Genomic DNA, 17,707 nt, shown 5'->3' with positions numbered 1-17,707 from the left:
ACTAGTTATTAGCATGTACTGAGGGATACCACACTAGTGGTGATAGTTTGCAACAACTGATACAAACCAGAATCTTTCAGATCATGAAGATTCTGAGACATTATGGGAAGCAGCCACAACATTTCTGAAAACCATTTCTAGTAATGCAATTCAATTCAATTCAATTTCTAGTTTTGTTAAGGAGGCAACAGTCTATTCTCTGCAAAGGATGTTTCTCTATGTGGGTGGTATTTATTTCCCAGTTCCCTGACACTGCTCATTCTATGGATATTCCTCTATTTCCAGGACAAATTAAGGAAAAGTTTAATTTAACAAAGCAGGCTACTTTTTATTTTTTTTATATAGGGAAATACAGATAACAATCACCGTCAACAGAGACTAAATATATAAATACACAAGGATTATATGATGAACAAAAAAAACCTAGCTATAACATAATGATTAAAACAAACTAAATGTGACAAAAAGATGGGAAAGGAGTTAATTAGCAACAGAAAACAAAGAAATAAAACTTCCCTATAATATCCTCTCCTAGTGATATAAAACTCAGTCCTTAAGCTCATTGTTATGTTTAGATTGTATACTGTCAAATGTGTTTCTTCACCTTCACATTTTTAAGCTTTGGGAAGTTCTAAAATCCATTCCTTAAAATCAGGAGGAGAAGTTTCTTTCCATTTGTGTAAAATTATCTCCTTTGCCCTGCCCCAGTCAAAGCTTTTCACAAGAAGACAGTGTTTTAGGAGTGGAGGTCAACATCTCAGAAAGATGCAGACTGTGGTGAGCACTCTTCCTGAATTCTCCATTTTTTTCAGGGTCTCCACCTAAGGCAGGGGTAGGCAACCTTGGCTCTTTTATGACTCGTGGACTTCAACTCCCAGCCATGCTGAGGGGAAAGGGAGGTTTCCAAGCTGAGCCATGCTGGCTCAGGAATTCTGGGAGTTGAAGTCCACGAGTCATAAAAGAGCCAAGGTTGCCTACCCCTGACCTAGGCTAATATTTGTATGCAAATATTCCCACATGCCGTGATTAGGCTGCAAAAAAGTTATGTGATTAGCTTGGGTAAAATATCCGTTATATACTTGTGTCCAAATATCCACCAATTATTTCCATCCAAGTCCAAGAAATGTTCTTTTTCTTCACTTCTGTCCTTGAATCTGCAGAACTGAGAACATGGTGCTTATGGGGCTAATCAGGGAACAAGGATTCTAAATTGTTCTCTAGTTACGTAGGTTGCTACTGTTTCCCATCTCTGTTTCATGATAAAGGAGCAGCCACGATTTTGGCCCCAGGACAGAAGGCTGGGTGGGGCAGAGGGGAGCTCAGTACAATAACGACACAGCATCCCTCTTGAATAATAAAGCCTATGGTAGCTCCTCACCCTCTGTGACTGGGACAGACGCTATCATTCTATAGAATATCAACTAATCCAGCCCAACCGCATTCAAGGAGAAGCCCCTTCCCACCCACCTCACTGCCGTTTGCCTTCTGCCAGCCAGTATGGCTGGTGCAGAGAGCCAGAGGTTTTGCTGAGTGAGCTGGCTGGCTGGGTGCCACGCAGACAGAGCCAAGGCCTGGCTGTTCAGAAAAGATGCTTAGCTGTAGCAAAGCCTTTGGAGATTGTTCCGTCATGAATGAAGGGAGGACCTAGCATTGCTGAAGGGGACCGAGCTTCCCATTTTTAGATGCATTCCCACTCGGTATCCAGCAATTCCTCTTGGGCTGACATCATTGTATCGACAGAGCTATTTAAGCTGACCCAGGACAGAAACAGCGTGAGCCTGGGGACTTCGCCTACACGTGCTGCTCCTGCTGCTGGCTCTGCCTCCGCTCTGTTTTTGCAAGGAGACCCCCGACAGCATGGCTCCCAAGAAGGATTTCCCTGTGAAGCGGCCGGTAGCCCCACCTGCCAAACCAGCAGCTAAACCAGCCGGGCCAAAGCCAGGATTCCTGGCAGGTAAAAGCAAAGTGCCGGAAACAGCACCAGCGCCACCAGCACCAGCACCAGAGAAGCCCAAGGAGCCGCCCATCGACCTTTCCAAAGTGGTGGTAAGTGAGGCTTGGTGGAAGAGCGAAGCTGCAGGGAATCCATTTCTTTCCAAAGGAAGAAGGGCACGACAGCCGCCATCTTAGGTCCTTTTCTCTCCATCAAAAGCAATGCCTTAAGATCGCTATAATGCTTAACTGAGGGATGTTAACACCTCAGAGCTAGATATGGGAAGAATAAACCCACTAATAATTGACAGTAAATATTTCAGATGTGAAGTATAGGGAGACTTTGTTTAGTGGGGCAAGCAACTCAGTCATTAAGCAAAGTGGTCAGTAAGTGAAACTGCAACTGTCCTTCGTACTTTAACTTTGTTTTACAGACCTGCAAAGGTTATAAATGTGAGGACTGGTTACAAAGTTACATTTTCATCACTCCCATAACTGCAAACAGTTGCTATATAAGACAGGCACTAAATGAGACTACCTATAATCACATTATTAGGAGGAGAAGACTAAATACCCATTAAGGAAAGAAGACATCCTGATTTAGAAGCCATTTATTACCCTGTTCCGTTGATTTTCTTCATCTTGCTGGATATAAATGTCAGAGTAGCAACTGCATTTGAGTTTGAGTGATCTCTTCAGGCACGATGAAGACAACAGTGCTTAAAAAAAGTTAAAATGGTTTGAGAAGGGCATCGCTTCCCATGTTTTGTTAATTGTTTCCCTTCATCAAGTTTTGCAAAAAATTTAAAATGCAAAACCTCTTTATCAGAGGTAGACAGTTAAATAAATACAAGGAGCATGAAGAGAAATATCTTTTTCAACCCACTAGATTTCTGGGGCAGGGGGAATCACATATATCCCCCTTTAGCCTGACACGATGTATTTCACAACATGTCTACTGTAGTTTCTTTCAAAAATTGGGCAGAAGAGCTGGCAGTTTCAGAGCACACAATGACTGTTCCACGGCCTGCTTGCCTGAGAAAAATGCTAACGTCTGCATACCTACCAGACATCTTTCATGGGACTTCTCTAGATTCGCTGGACTACAATCTCCATCAACTCTGGCTCTGGTGTTTGAGAGTAATGGTAGGCATCACCAGAGGAGCTTCGTATTATCTCCAAGAACAGCAACTATTCTTATAAATCAGGGGTCCCCAACCCCAGTCTGTGGACAGGTACTGGTCCGCAGCATGCCAGCAACCGGTTCACACAAACAAGCAAATCCCCATCCGTGGGATGCAGGCAGCATATAAACCCACAGACTCTCCGGTCTGCAGAAAAACTTTTCTCCACAGAATCAGACCTTGGTGCCCAAAAGGTTGGGGACCTCTGTTACAAATAACTAAGAACCAGGCCAATGTCAGATGCAAATTGAACCATGCTTTTTCTATGTGCAAATCTAATCTGGCTTTATTATTATTGCTAAATTCTGATGTTCATTTGGGGAGAGCCCCTATCTTCCTTTAACTTCACTTGCTATCTCTCCGCTGGAAGCAGCTTGGTCTCTCCTAGGAGTCAAGTAGCTTCTGAACTTCCTGCAACATTTCAAAATCATTTATTTCATCTGTATAGCTATAGTTTTCATTTCTCAGAAAAGTAAGCAAGCAATCGAGCAATTTCTGAATATTTTTATGGTACAGGAAGTTATAAAGTTAGTGGTACAAGGAGAATGAGAGAGTTATAATAAACAGACATTTTCACTAGAGACATTTTGAATTCCCTTTGTAATTTTTAAGGTAAAATAGAGATTTCGTTATCACTGAAAAATTACAAGGCAGAAAATTCAATGGCTGTATTCCTTTGGATGTTTGTGCAGCTGATTGTGTCCCTTTATTACATTCTAGATAAGTTAACCCTGCTTACTTAATGTATCTCACTTCAATTGGAATAACAGATGCCACAGGAAATTACCATGAATACAATGGCATAACTGTTTGCTTCTTAAAGCATCTGGCTAGGCAAAATTAGAAAGAGAAGAGAATGCTGAACTCAGAGCTGATCTTTAATATGAGTTCAACACCCAAATAAACTGAATGAAATATACAAGGAGTAAAAATAATTACATACACCTATTTGTAGAGACAAGGACCGCTATCTTTTTTCTGATGCAAGATTTCTACAGATACCCGGTTAATTTTTGTCTCTAGGTATGCATGAAATTACAAAGATGGCTATTAAGAATTCTAAAACAAGTTCAGGAACCAATTATTATGCATAAATTCAACTGCAAGTAAAAAAGCTGAATCTTCCTTCTGGCCTCAGTTCTTTGTATCAAAGGCCAAGCTACTACACCCAGAGAGCCCAACAGTTTTATTATATATAATGTTAGCTTTGATTTGAAATTTATTTTAATATACAAACCCAATTTCTTGATCTCTACACTGGACTAAATATTAACCACTATAGCTTTCTGAATTTAGACATTTGGGAGTCCTCACCTACTTTTAAGCAACCATATGAATAGGGAAAAACAAACAGATTAACTTCCACTGTTGACTGCTTTCTGCAAACAAATCACCACAGGCTTTTGGGAGGGAGGGAAGGGGGAGAGGTTTAGGAGCAGATGTTGTTGCTGCCAGGTATTATGATGCTCTAAGTTTAAGATGGTTCAATCTTCTCTATGCCACAGAGGTTTTAGTTATAGTTATAGTTATAGTCATTCGGGGGTGCACTATGGATGTTTCATTCTATATGCTCTATCATTATGGCAGCATGCAAGGGAAGTAAGCAAAGCCATTTCCCTATCCTAACAAGACCTCCGCTATGAGACAATGATCACTAGGAATGCTGGCAAGCTAAGGTTAGCAGGAGAGAGGGGTAAGATAAATTTAGCAATTTGAAAGGGCTCTTGTTATTTTAAAGACAGGTCCAAACAGCAGGCGCACAAGTCTGGTATTTGTCCTGCATGCTCAGGAAGCCGGGACAGAGACAGGTGGCTACCAAGCAGGCTGGAGGCTTAGCATAGAGTGCAGTTATTTCAATCCTACCTCTATAGCTTCGTTGGGATGCCACCTTCTGAAAGCAGCGGATCAAGTTGCGAGAGGACTTGAGTGTTCAATCAACAGCCATGTCCTTGTCATGCTGCAGGATTCCCGAAACAGTGAGGGAGGGGCTCCAATTAGATACCAAACCTAGAACAAATGCAAAGATGTACTTCAGTAAGTAGCTATAGCCATGCATTTCAATCTTAGCACCTTAAGATGTCTGGACATCAACTCTCAGGATCAGGAAGAAAGTATTTTCTAGATTAGTGTTTCTCAGTTGTGGACCCTTTAGAGTGTGTGAACTTCAACTCCAAGAATTCCGGCTGGGGAATTCTGGAAGTTGAAATCCATACATCTTAAAGGTGCCAAGGTTGAGAAACACATATATTCTCAGAGATTATCAAACTCAGGGCCTCTTCAACCCCAACAGTATCGTGGCAGAGCTGTATTGTTCATTGGCCTCCAAACCAATCAAATGTTTCAGGTAAAATTTTCCGCTAGATATATTGTTATAATTGCAAATGGATAATAGTAGGAATGCAAATGCACAATAATAATGTGTCCACTAATACACATGGCACAGCTAAACATTCAAAGCCTATCATACCTTGGTTAATTAGGCCAACAGTACGGTGCTTTGAGACTTTTTCTTTTGGATCAATTTATTGGTGGGAATGAAAACACAAGGGGGGAAGAGCGACTTGGCCTGCTTCACACCCTGTGGCAGAAGGGCTAAAGGATTCACATCACAAATTCTCCTTCATACTCTGACCGCAGTGGGGCCATTGTGAATGGGCTTCCTAGAACAACACCAGCCACTCTAGAAAACACATAAATGGCACCACTTGGTTCTCACGCTCTGACATGCGTTCATGTTTACCCTATAGAACCTATAGAAGGTTTAGGGCTCGGGGGGGGGGGGAACTGGCTTATTGTTAGAGCAGTCCATCCAGGACAGAGACCCATTTTACAATCAAGTCAACCTTGACTTGGTCCCAAACCCATGCAACATTCACAGATACACTGCATAGAGTTGGGAAATGTAGTCTCAGTCTGGAGGAAATAATTCACCAGGTTGTAGGAAAGGGGACAAACAGTTTATTTTCTTATTTATTTACTAGATTTTAAAAATCCTGCCGTTAATATTTTTATAAATTATTGAAGGCAATCAACATATCTAATACTCCTTCCTTCTCCCATTTTCCACACAACAACCCTGTGAGGTGATGTGTGCTGAGAGACAGGGACTGGCCCAAAGTCATCTGGCCAGTTTTCATGCCTAAGGTGACACTAGAACTCAGAATCTCCTGTTTTCTAGCCTGGTATCTTAACCACTAGACCAGGGGTAGGCAACCTCGGCTCTTTTATAACTCATGGACTTCAACTCCCAGAATTCCTAAGCCAGCCGACTCAGGAATTCTGGGAGTTGAAGTCCATGAGTCATAAAAGAGCCGAGGTTGCCTACCCCTGCACTAGACCAAAATGGCTCTCAAAATGTGCTTACAGCTAAGGAGTAAGAGTATAAACAGATACATAAAAATAATAAACTTGGAGGATTATGCTATTTAACACATAACATATGACATCATACAGTACTTTTTCAGTACTGTACATGCTCTATTTTTTAAAAAAAAACCCTCAATACTTGGCACTTCAGAACTAAGAATTTAAATTTTAAAAAAGCTTGCTCTTATGAGCAGAATTTATTTATTTTAAAGAGGCAGCAAATGAAATATATCCTCTGAGCCTTAAAAAATTATCTTCCTCCCATGCAGTTACTGGTCAGTTCAGAATAAATGAACCAGGGTGAAATATTGAAATTTCTCTCTCATATGCCCTCTCTGTCACAAGTTCCCCATTAAAGGTTAATTTGAATATTGGACTCTGGAACCTCAATGATTACTTAAAGAACAATGCCAGTTCTAAAGCTTATTTTTAAAACAATGCACTTCACTAACAATGGGGTTGATGAACATAAAAACATCTAGGCAAATTTGGGGGGGAAAAGTACTATAAGGATTTCTGCTTGTTCTGATAAATGACATAATTTCCTATTTCTTTATTCTTTGTAGATTGAATTCACCAAAGAGCAGTTGGAAGGTGAGTTCATTCGATATCACTGGCCACCAAGAGACCTGGATTTATCTTACCATATATTTATGCATAAACAAACATAAACACAAACAAATGTGCAAGCAAGCATTAGTGTAATTCAACAGACAATTTTTATTTGTTTCTCCATTGTAACAAAATGACCACTTAGACTTGATTCCCAAGATTATAAACAGATGTTAAGAGAAATGATGTCAGGAAGAGTAACCTAGTATCTGCATCAAATAACTGATTTATCCCATCTCTATCCTCGAAGGTACTTCCACCATTATATCAGATATAACCAGATCCATGCAGATCTGAATTCTGTTGCAAACGTTAGTTATAATTCAGAAAAGACTGAATTCATGTTTTATTCCTGTTGGATCCAGTGCGACCATATGTAATGGAATGTGTAAATGACCTTGGGGAAAGAGAGGAAAAGATGCTGTCTAGTAAGAATCAGACAAGAGTCAGGAGCTTCAGTGGCTCAATGATCAGAGAGAGAGAGGAGAAAAAAACTTAGGGGCAGCAGGAAGTCTGTACAGTATTTTCAGACTTGCAAGATATTAACATAGTCTTACAATAAAATAAAAGGGACATGGTGGCTCAGGGGGTTAGGATGCTGAGCTTGTCGATCAGAAGATCGGCAGTTTGGCGGGTTGAATCCCGAGTGCCGTGTAACAGAGTGAGCACCTGTTACTCGTCCCAGCTTCTGCCAACCTAGCAGTTCGAAAGCACGTAAAAAATGCAAGTAGAAAAATAGGGACCACTACAGTGGGAAGGTAACAGTGTTCCGTGCGCCTTTGGCGTCTAGTCATGCCGGCCACATGACCACGGAGACGTCCTCGGACAAGTGCTGGCTTTTCGGCTTTGAAATGGAGATGAGCACCGGCCCCTAGAGTTGGAAACCACTAGCACGCATGTGCGGGGGAACCTTTACCTTTACTTTACAATAAAGTAAGACCACTTTATTATAACTATATAAGTATCATAACTTACTTTATAAGTAAAATATACTTTTCAGTCCTACAAGAAAGACCAGACTAAAAACCAAGGCCACGTAGATCAGTATTACTTTTATCCTAACAGAGTCTCCTTGCAATTCTTCCTGCATTCATCATTCTTCCCCCTCCCTCTTTATCTTTGTGTGAAGAAAAAAATAATTACGGTATACAATCAAGAATCCTTCTTGCAATAAATATCTCAGGCTTTAGGGTACTGTAAGACTACAGGTAGTCCTCCAAAATTTCCACTGCTAAGCGAGACATTTGTTAAGTGAATTTTGTCCCATTTTTACAACCTTTCTTGTTAAGTGAAGCACTGCAGTTGTGAAGTTAGTAGTACAGTTTTTAGGGGAATCTGGCTCCCCCCTTGACTATGCTTGTCAGAAGGTCGCCAAAGGGGATCACACGACTCCAGGACACTGCAGCCATCATAAATATGAGTCAGTTGCCAAACATCTGTGTTATGTATGGGTTTAAAGAGGCATAGCCAATACCACCAGGTGGCGCTGTACCAAAACTGCTGTGGCCGGGATAAGCTTTCGGCGGGAAACGGAGGTTTAAACTGATTGGTTGGGTGTGTACCTGGCCAGCTTTAAACTGATTGGTTGGGTGGGTACCTGGCCAGGTATATAAAGGGTACAGGTAATCCCTATTCCCCAACTCAGTTCTCATACCAATAAAAGAGCTGCTATGCCGAACTCTGCTGCCTGTGTCCTTTCCTGAGTTCCTGAACCCACTATTTAACAATCTGAATTTTGTTCATGTGACTGTGGGGATGTGCAACGGTTTCTACATTTGAAAAACAGTCATAAGCCACTTTTTTCAGTGTCGTCGTAGCTTTGACCAGTCACTAAATAAACTGTCATAAGTCAAGGACTACCTATATGACTCCCTTTGAATTTCTTTCTTGTCTCGCCTGAATATCAGAGCACTTTCAAATGACAGTATGTCTTTACTAAAGAGTCTGACTTGCTTGGCAGGCTGATCGACACATCTTTCGAGCTGTGCCACAAGCAGTAAATTCTCACGATGCCGTGAACCTTGACACAACGGTCTGCCAACAGCAATAAATCCTTTGTCACATCTCCAGCCTACCATGAAGCCAGCCTAAATTCAACTTTATGCTGGTTGAGTTTTAAAGCAAAGTTTTCTTCCTTGTCGCATGGCGCCTCACTCAGGACACATCGATAAGGATCCCATCAGAGTCTGAGACCTGCCCGGCTCCTTTTGCCCACCGGCCCCATCCCACCCCTCAGTTGCTGGGTTCTGCCTTCGTAGCTGTTTGGTTTCTATTACTGGAGAGACCTAATGATCTCACTCCCACAGCTACGTTTCTCCATGGAGAAATGCCCTGGAGAAGCATTATGCTGGCTCTTAACAGCCATAGGCTTAGAGCAATTTTATTTTATTTTTTTTATTTTAATTCCATTTATATCCCGCCCTTCTCCAAAGACTCAGGGCGGCTTACAAGCTTAGCAGTAGCCTTCATTCTATGTATATGCCTGCTTATTAGGGCTTTCACACACACACACCCAAGCGGCATTATTACAAAGTCAGCTTAATTGCCCCCAACAATCTGGGTCCTCATTTTACCTACCTCGGAAGGATGGAAGGCTGAGTCAACCTTGAGCCTGGTGGGATGCGAACCTGCACTAATTGCAGGCAGCTGGTGTTACTTAAGGAGGCATTAGCCCACTGCTCCACCAAGGCTCTGGCTTTGGAAGAATTTTTAAACATGTGTCACTTAGACAATCTGTCACCGTGGCCCAAGCCTGCCCATCCCTATCCTCAACACATGTTCAGGACAGGGAGACTTTGCTGCTTTTCCCATTGGCAGATGACTCTGGCTGGGACAGCAAACGCAGCCCACATTAAAACTGCAAAGGACAGAAACAGTCACCAGTCTTGTTACAGAACCAGAAGAAATATTTTGTTGCGATAAGGCAAACAATACCATGCACTTTTTGGCCTATTTGGAGAGAGAAGGGATCCTCGTTAACATAGCTAAGAGGGAAAGCCCTAGAAGGAATTTTAACAATTCTCAGAACTGAAATTTTGCTATAACTAACTCAGTTATTAGAGAGAGGGTTAGGTATAAAATCTGAGTTTGGATCTGTACCTGAGGAGCAATGTCTGAGTGATCTAACAGCGTGAAATGGAAAGGATCAATTCCCCAATAACAAAATGCCCCTTTGAAAGATCATTGAGATGCTTCACATATAAACCCTTCCAGATCATCATCTTCATCTCTCTAGATCAGAGGTACCCAACCTTTTGGGCACCAGGGACCGGTTCCGTGGAGAAAGGTTTTTCCATGGACCGGAAAGTGCGTGGTTTTGTGTGCTGCCTGTATCCCATGGATGGAGCTTTGCTTGTTTGTGCGGACCGGTTGCTGGCATGTTGCGGCCGGTACCGGTCCACAGACCAGGGGTTGGGGACCCCTGCTCTAGATGTATCCCAAACAGAACTTGCTGTTAGAGAGGAAGCCTCCTTCTAATGGACTATGACTGACAGAAACTGGGCAGGCAGGTGTTGCAGACGGCAGTGTCCAGTTTTTTAGGATTACATATGAATCCTCTAGTTGACACTGGCAGAAGGACAAGCTTGACACTTTATCTCCAATCAAACTCCTGGCCCCCTGCAGCTTTCCACATCACCAAAGAACTATATCAATGTTTGATCTGATCTCTCTAGATTACAAGGAGGCCTTTGGGCTCTTTGATCGAGTCGGCGATGGCAAAATCCAGTTGAGCCAGTGTGGAGATGTGATGAGGGCACTGGGCCAGAATCCTACTAATGCTGAAATCCGGAAAGTCCTGGGGCATCCAAAGCCTGATGGTAAGTCATCTCTGCTTTACCATGTGCAGGGAGAATTATAATACAGTATGACCACAGGATGGCAGCAGATTCCAGATTTAAGGGATCATATTAGAACATTCAGCCTTCATTTAAGAACAGATCCATTTTAGTTAGGAATATAAAGCTGGAAAATGTGGGTTATGTAGTTCCTCTGCTGAGGAAAAAATCTGTCTTCTTCTTTTAAACTGCCAGAGGCTGCTGGGAAAAGCTACAATACTGTGAGTTAAGGTGGGTGAGGAGCAAAGTAGCGGCCCGCGCGCCTAACGGGGCGCGAGTCACATAACTAAAAATCAAAAATAGTGGTGGTACATTCAGGGCAAGTGCCTTGGTGGAGCAGTGGGCTAATGCCTCCTTAAGTAACACCAGCTGCCTGCAATTAGTGCAGGTTCGCATCCCACCAGGCTCAAGGTTGACTCAGCCTTCCATCCTTCCGAGGTAGGTAAAATGAGGACCCAGATTGTTGGGGGCAATTAAGCTGACTTTGTAATAATGCCACTTGGGGGGGGGGGTGAAAGCCCTAATAAGCAGGCATATACATAGAATGAAGGCTACTGCTAAGCTTGTAAGCCGCCCTGAGTCTTCGGAGAAGGGCGGGATATAAATGGAATTAAAATAAAAAAAATAAAATAAAAATATGAGATTCCTTTCATCTCAGCATGTCTGGCTTAGTTCAGTGCAACACTTGTTTTGCAGCTGTCTTTCGCAGCACTCTTTTCAAACTGGGAAAATGTCCTATCTGTACACAAATCACTAGTCTACAAGGACAGATTATTTATCTAGGCCCTAGGGTCTGTAATCTGTGCTCTTCAGGCAGAAATTAGGTGTTCAGCTCAGCCCTTCTACTCTACTGAGCCTCCGTGCTATCAGCCCCCTCTACTGCAAAGATCCTGCAGGAGAAGGGCAGTGTGGACAACCGTGGGATCTGGCAGGGTGAGAGCTGTGAACCATAACCCAAAGCTTTCGCTGTGTCCATGCATAACAGATACAGTGCCCTTGCTGACCTTAATAGGGACATTAAGGAAACAGGTCAAGGTAGTTGTGATGATAACTCAAATAAGCAGAGGACCATGGTCCGAGATGAACTTGTTTTTGACAAGGAGAAGTGCGAATCAGGTATTACACATCAGTCATGCAAGAAAAGAAAGGTGCCCAAAAAGAGAAGCCACCTTCTCGTTGGTGATTCAATTATAAGGGATGTAAATTTAGGAAAGGATACAGAGGTTTCAAAAGAGGTCAGGTGTCTTCCAGGTGCTACTGCCAGTAGGGACAAGAAGTGTATTTTCAACATAGTCAACAATGCCAGCAATGACTGTGATGTGGATGCTATTGTACATCTTGGCACTAACAATCTGTCCCAAAAGGATGTACTCTGTGTGCAGAATGATTTCCAGAGCTTGGGGCAGGAACTCAGCAGAATACGCTGTAGGCTCACTTTTTCAAAGGTCTTACCAGTGTATAAAGAGCAAAATGGAAAAGGCCAGCATATAGAAGAATTTAATATGTGGCTAAAGGAGTGGTGTAAAGGAGAAAGCTTTGGTTATATTAGTTACAATGTCTGTAGCTGGTCCAATGAAAAAATGTACAAAAGAGATGGTCTGCATCCATCCAAGAAAGGGACTGAGTTACTTGGCAATAAATTCACAGCTTTTCTGGAGGAACATTTAAACTAAACAACGGGAACAGTGAGTTAATTGATACAGAATATCACTGTCCCCGGCAATCTAAGAAAATAGGAGAAGTCAGGCACCACACAAGTTATGTAGCAAGTAAACACAGGGTCAGTCATAAAGGACTCAAATGTCTATACACCAATGCACAGAGTATGAACAGTAAGCAGGGTGAACTAGAAATTCAGGTAAATGAGGGCAGATATGATATTGTTGCCATTACGGAAACATGGTGGGACGAAACCCACAAATGGAACACACAGCTAGAGGGAGTTAAATTATTTAAAAGAAACAGACTAAACAAAAGAGGAGGTGGAGTTGCTCTCTATATAAGAAATAACTTTATCTCCACAGAAATAGAATAATAATAAACCTTTATTGTCAAAGTACAACATGTGTACAATGATGAAAACTGTAAACTTGAATGCATTTGGGTCAATATAAAAGGTGAAAAAAATGACATTGCCATAGGTGTATAATATAGGCCGCCCAACCAAGCAGAGGAAATAGATGAACTTTTTGCTAGTCAGCTAACTAAGGTATGTAGGAAGCACATCACAATAGTAATGGGGGACTTTAATTGCCCTGATATCAACTGGGAGACAAACTCTGCACCAAGTGGAAGATCAAACAGATTCCTGACAAACCTAGCAGACAACTTTCTCTCCCAAAAAGTAGAGAAGGAAACTAGGGGACTAGCCATATTGGATTTAATTCTCACTAACAGAGATGAAATGATAGAAAGTGTCAAAGTCACAGGAACCTTGGGGGGAAGTGATCATGCAATATTGGAATTCAACATTCTGGAAGCACAAGCAATAGAACACAGCCAAACTAGAGTCTTGGACTTTAAAAGAGCTAATTTCAATAAACTTAGAGAGACCTTGGGAAGAATTCCATGGATGAGAATCCTAAAGGAGAAAACAACTCAAGAAGCTTGGGAAATTTTGAAAAGTGAGATAATAAAGGCCCAGTCTAGCTCAATACCAACAAAGAAGAAAAAAAAACAGTTCTCAAAAGAAACCAGCATGGCTGCATAAAGAACTCTCTGATAAATTGAAAGATAAAAATGACAAGTATAAGAAGTGGAAAGAGGGGCACATAACTAAGGCAGAATATCAAAAAATAGCCCGTGCCTGCAAAGATGAAGTGAGGGAAGCTAAGGCTCAAAATGAACTAAGGCTTGCAACCAAAGTCAAAAATAACAAAAAAAGCTTCTTTCAACATATAAAAAACAAGAAAAAAGTTAAGGAAATGATTGGTCCATTAGTGGGGGGAAATGGCAAGAAGGTGACAAGCAACAGGGAGAAAGCAGAACTATTTAACTCGTTTTTTGCATCCGTCTTTACACAAAGGGAAAAAACAGTCCAACCTACCAAAACCAGCGCCATAAAAAACAGAATAGAAATGCAAGTTAAGATAGGCAAGAAAATGGTATGTGAGCACCTGTCCAGCCTAGACGAGTTCAAATCACCAGGACCAGATGGATTACATCCCAAAGTTCTCAAGGAACTGGCAGACGTGATCTCAGAACCACTGAACTATATTTTTCAAAGATCCTGGAGCACTGGGGAACTACCAGAGGACTGGAAGAGAGCTGATGTAGTTCCCATCTTCAAAAAAGGGAAAAAATACATCCAGGAAACTACAGATCTATCAGCCTGACCTCAATACCTGGGAAGATTCTGGAAAAGATAATCAAACAACAAATCAGCGAACACCTTGATGAAAACAAAGTCATCACTAAAAGTCAACATGGGTTTATCAAAAATAGATCGTGCCAGACAAATCTTATTGCATTCTTTGACCAAGTGACAAAATTAGTGGACCAGAGGAATGCTGTAGATATAATTTACTTGGACTTCAGTAAGGCATTTGATAAAGTAGATCACAACCTACTACTTGATTAATTGTTCTCACTGTCAGGAAATTTCTCCTTAGTTTCACTTACATTTTCCCATTTTCACTTGCAGCTAAGAACACAAATCTCTCCCCAGAATATGTTCTCAGATATACTTAGATATACTGACTTAGATTCCCAAGAATGCATTCTGGTTATAAGCCACAGTTATCAAGGCTGAGCAATTCATCACCTGGGGTTATATATTGCCAATCCTTTTTTTCTGACCGTTCAACACATCTAATTTAGTTGTTTTTAAAGGACTTGCAAGTCCCTCAGCCATTTTTCCCCCTTTAGTTTTAATTCCTTAGTGAAGGAGTTCTACCCGTGTGACATAGGAATAGCTTTTTGAGATTCAAGGATGGAGAGTTGGGTGGGAAATGAATGCTTCTTCTCCTTTTGCATCTTCTCATCCCCCACCTTCTGATCGCCCCCAGAGCTGAATTCTAAACGGGTGGACTTTGAAGAGTTCCTGCCAATGCTGCAGACAGTTGCCAAGAACAAAGATCAAGGCACCTATGAAGATTACGTGGAAGGGCTCAGAGTCTTTGATAAAGAGGGGAACGGCACCGTCATGGGGGCAGAATTGCGCCATGTTCTTTCTACTCTGGGTAAGTATAGTTCCTACCACCACCACCACAAAAAGGCACTAAAAAGCGTTACCAGGGGAAATTGCCACAACAAGCAAATTCACAACAAGCAAATTCCAAACAAGCAAATTCATCTTAAGCTCTAGCTTCAACCTCAATTTGCCTCCTTTAGAAAGGCACTAATCAATAAACATCAGTGTTCTCCTGATCTACTTTTCACATTGGTTGTAATTCAACAAATTATTTGGACGGTTTTCTATCCCTTTCCTGTTAATTTTAGCTCTGTTGTAATGTCTGGTGAATTATCCTTTCTCCATTGATGGGGGTTCTTCTAATTTGATTTACTTTATAAAATATCAGGCGAAATTGGTGTTTTAGTTGTAAAGTGGCATTTCAGTTGTAAAGGTCTTTTTAAAAAAGCAAAACATTGGCTTGCCTACATTTAGAAATATTGGCCCAATGTGATCCCCACAAGCTTTTAGCTGGGGTGAGTAAAGCCCTTTACGTTGCGTGTTTTTGTTGTTACCTGGTTTTGCCAACCTTTTGCTTTTTTTCTTATGTTTTTATTGTATTTTTTCTAATTTCTTTTTACTTAGAAAAACTTCTTACTTTTTTTTTACTTTTACTTCCACTAAGAGTTACTAGGAATTGGGCAGAGGGAAGGTATACAAATGTAATGAATATACTGATGAAAGATAAACCATCTTCCTTTTTTATTATTTTTTTCAGGTGAGAAAATGACAGAAGAAGAGGTAGATTCTCTATTAGCAGGGCATGAAGATGCTAATGGTTGCATTAATTATGAAGGTAAGGTGTTACGCCTGTTATCAGTTGAGTGGTTATGCAAGATATTTGGTTCATGTTGACCCTACAAAAACATCAGAACATCCAAATCTGGCAGGCAAATAAGCCCCCAAAATAGTGAAGGTTGGAAGATTCTTATTTTCACAGAACATTGTATAAATAGGAAACCCCTTATGGATTTTTTTCTGTGTGTAAAGCATTAAAAATGAACATTATATATGTTTTGAGGATTAGATTAGCTAGATTTGAGAAAGAAGAGAATCATGATGCAACTTTAGGGAAAGAGGGCAATTTATAATTGTACTTATAACTATTGTGAAGAAAATTAGAAGCCACTTTGTAGCCTTTTTCATTCTATTATATTTTTCTTTTATAGTACTTCTACTTTTTTCTTTTTCTTTTTTTTCTTGGGATTTTAGATTTCTATTTGATTGCTTTTTCTTTTTTCTTGATTACTCTTCATTAGTTTGTACTAGTTTTTAACTTGGTTTTTAAAACTTCCAATAAAATTTTATATAAAACATTGCATAAGTATGGAATACTACTATTGTGCTGATATGGGATCTGTGTATCCATCAGTGCTGATGTAGATGTCAGAATTACCTAAAGATTAGCAACAGGTCTTCAGTTATTCCTGTTAATTTATTAAAAATTAAACCAGGGCCAGATTTTTTTTTAAAGCCATTCAAAAGAAAGTTATCAGATGTAATGTCTGCTCTTCCAATGATGTTTGCATTTTATCACAATGTATATAGCCTAGTTGTTGTATGAAAGTAAATTAAAATGATCTGGGGTAATAGTTTGCAGCCAACTTCTATCTGTCATCAGCCTGAAGCCACTACAATTGCAGGGATGGCTGCTGCCTCAGGTGAAATCATTTTATGTGAAAATAAGTCCTAGACCTAGGACAAAAATTAACCACAAAGGGTGATTTTAATCCCTTAATTTCTCTCCTTTCTCTCTCACAGCATTTGTCAAACATATCATGGCAAGCTAAGCTGGGGTCTATGAGTAAGTGCAGTATTTCCAAGCATCTTTTATATTCTGGATTGATGGGAGGTGCTTTCCCCCCCCCCTTCCTAAATAAGATTCTTCTTCACAGTTTTTTCACAGCCAATCCTTCATCTCTCCTTCACATATCCCAGAGCATTTTATTGCCGCTGCAGGCTATGTTATCCAAACTGTACACACACAGTTACGCAAAACTTGCCAGGACACTGTTTTCTATCATATCCCTGAACCTTATAACACAATATGAGTTATTAGATCCAACAATTCTTACCAAATGTGTGAAGTTCACTATTAAAAGCAGTTACGTATTAGAGTGATTAAAAACTAAAGACTGCCATATTGATCCATGGCAGAGTAAAATATTGGCACAGTATAAAGGTAGTCCTCGACTTACGACCACAATTGAGCCCAAACTTTCTGTTAAGTGAGACATTTGTTAAATAGGTTTTGTCCCACTTTACGACCTTTCTTGCCACGGTTGTTAAATGTATTACTGCAATTGTTAAGTTAGTAAAAAGGTTGTTAAGTGAATCTGGCTTCTCCATTGCTTGTCAGAAGTTGCAAAAGGTGATCACATGTCCCCGGGAGACAGCAAAGGTCATAAATATGAGCCAGTTGCCAAGCATCTGAATTTTGAACATGTGATCATGGGGATGCTTCAATAGTCATGTGAAAAATGACTATTATTATAGTATAATTATAATAGAAAGAATGTAGTACCAATAGAAAGTTGATTATAAAGTTGATCAAAAATAAAATTGAGGAATTTCACCACTTTGTCATTATTTTTCTGAAGAGACAC

At 40.7% G+C, this 17,707-nt stretch overlaps 1 protein-coding gene across 2 annotated transcripts; it reads left to right on the top strand.

The window, feature by feature from the left end:
* Nucleotides 1-1,857: 1,857 nt before the first annotated feature.
* Nucleotides 1,858-16,891, top strand: LOC308661616 (myosin light polypeptide 6-like; the record flags this gene model as incomplete). Of its 2 annotated transcripts, XM_081316656.1 has the most annotated exons (6): nucleotides 1,858-2,046; nucleotides 7,049-7,076; nucleotides 10,769-10,912; nucleotides 14,938-15,111; nucleotides 15,820-15,897; nucleotides 16,863-16,891. In XM_081316656.1, 6 exons carry the CDS (start codon nucleotides 1,858-1,860, stop codon nucleotides 16,889-16,891), a joined length of 642 nt encoding a protein of 213 aa, XP_081172782.1. The 2 variants fall into 2 exon arrangements, with proteins under 2 accessions (XP_081172782.1, XP_081172781.1); XM_081316655.1 differs by lacking the exon at nucleotides 16,863-16,891 and having other exon boundaries at nucleotides 15,820-16,839.
* Nucleotides 16,892-17,707: the final 816 nt, after the last annotated feature.

Source organism: Vipera berus (assembly GCF_964194415.1).
Source record: "Vipera berus genome assembly, chromosome: 2".
NCBI classification, from domain to species: Eukaryota; Metazoa; Chordata; class Lepidosauria; order Squamata; family Viperidae; genus Vipera; species Vipera berus.
This window is presented reverse-complemented; position numbering and strand designations above follow the sequence as displayed.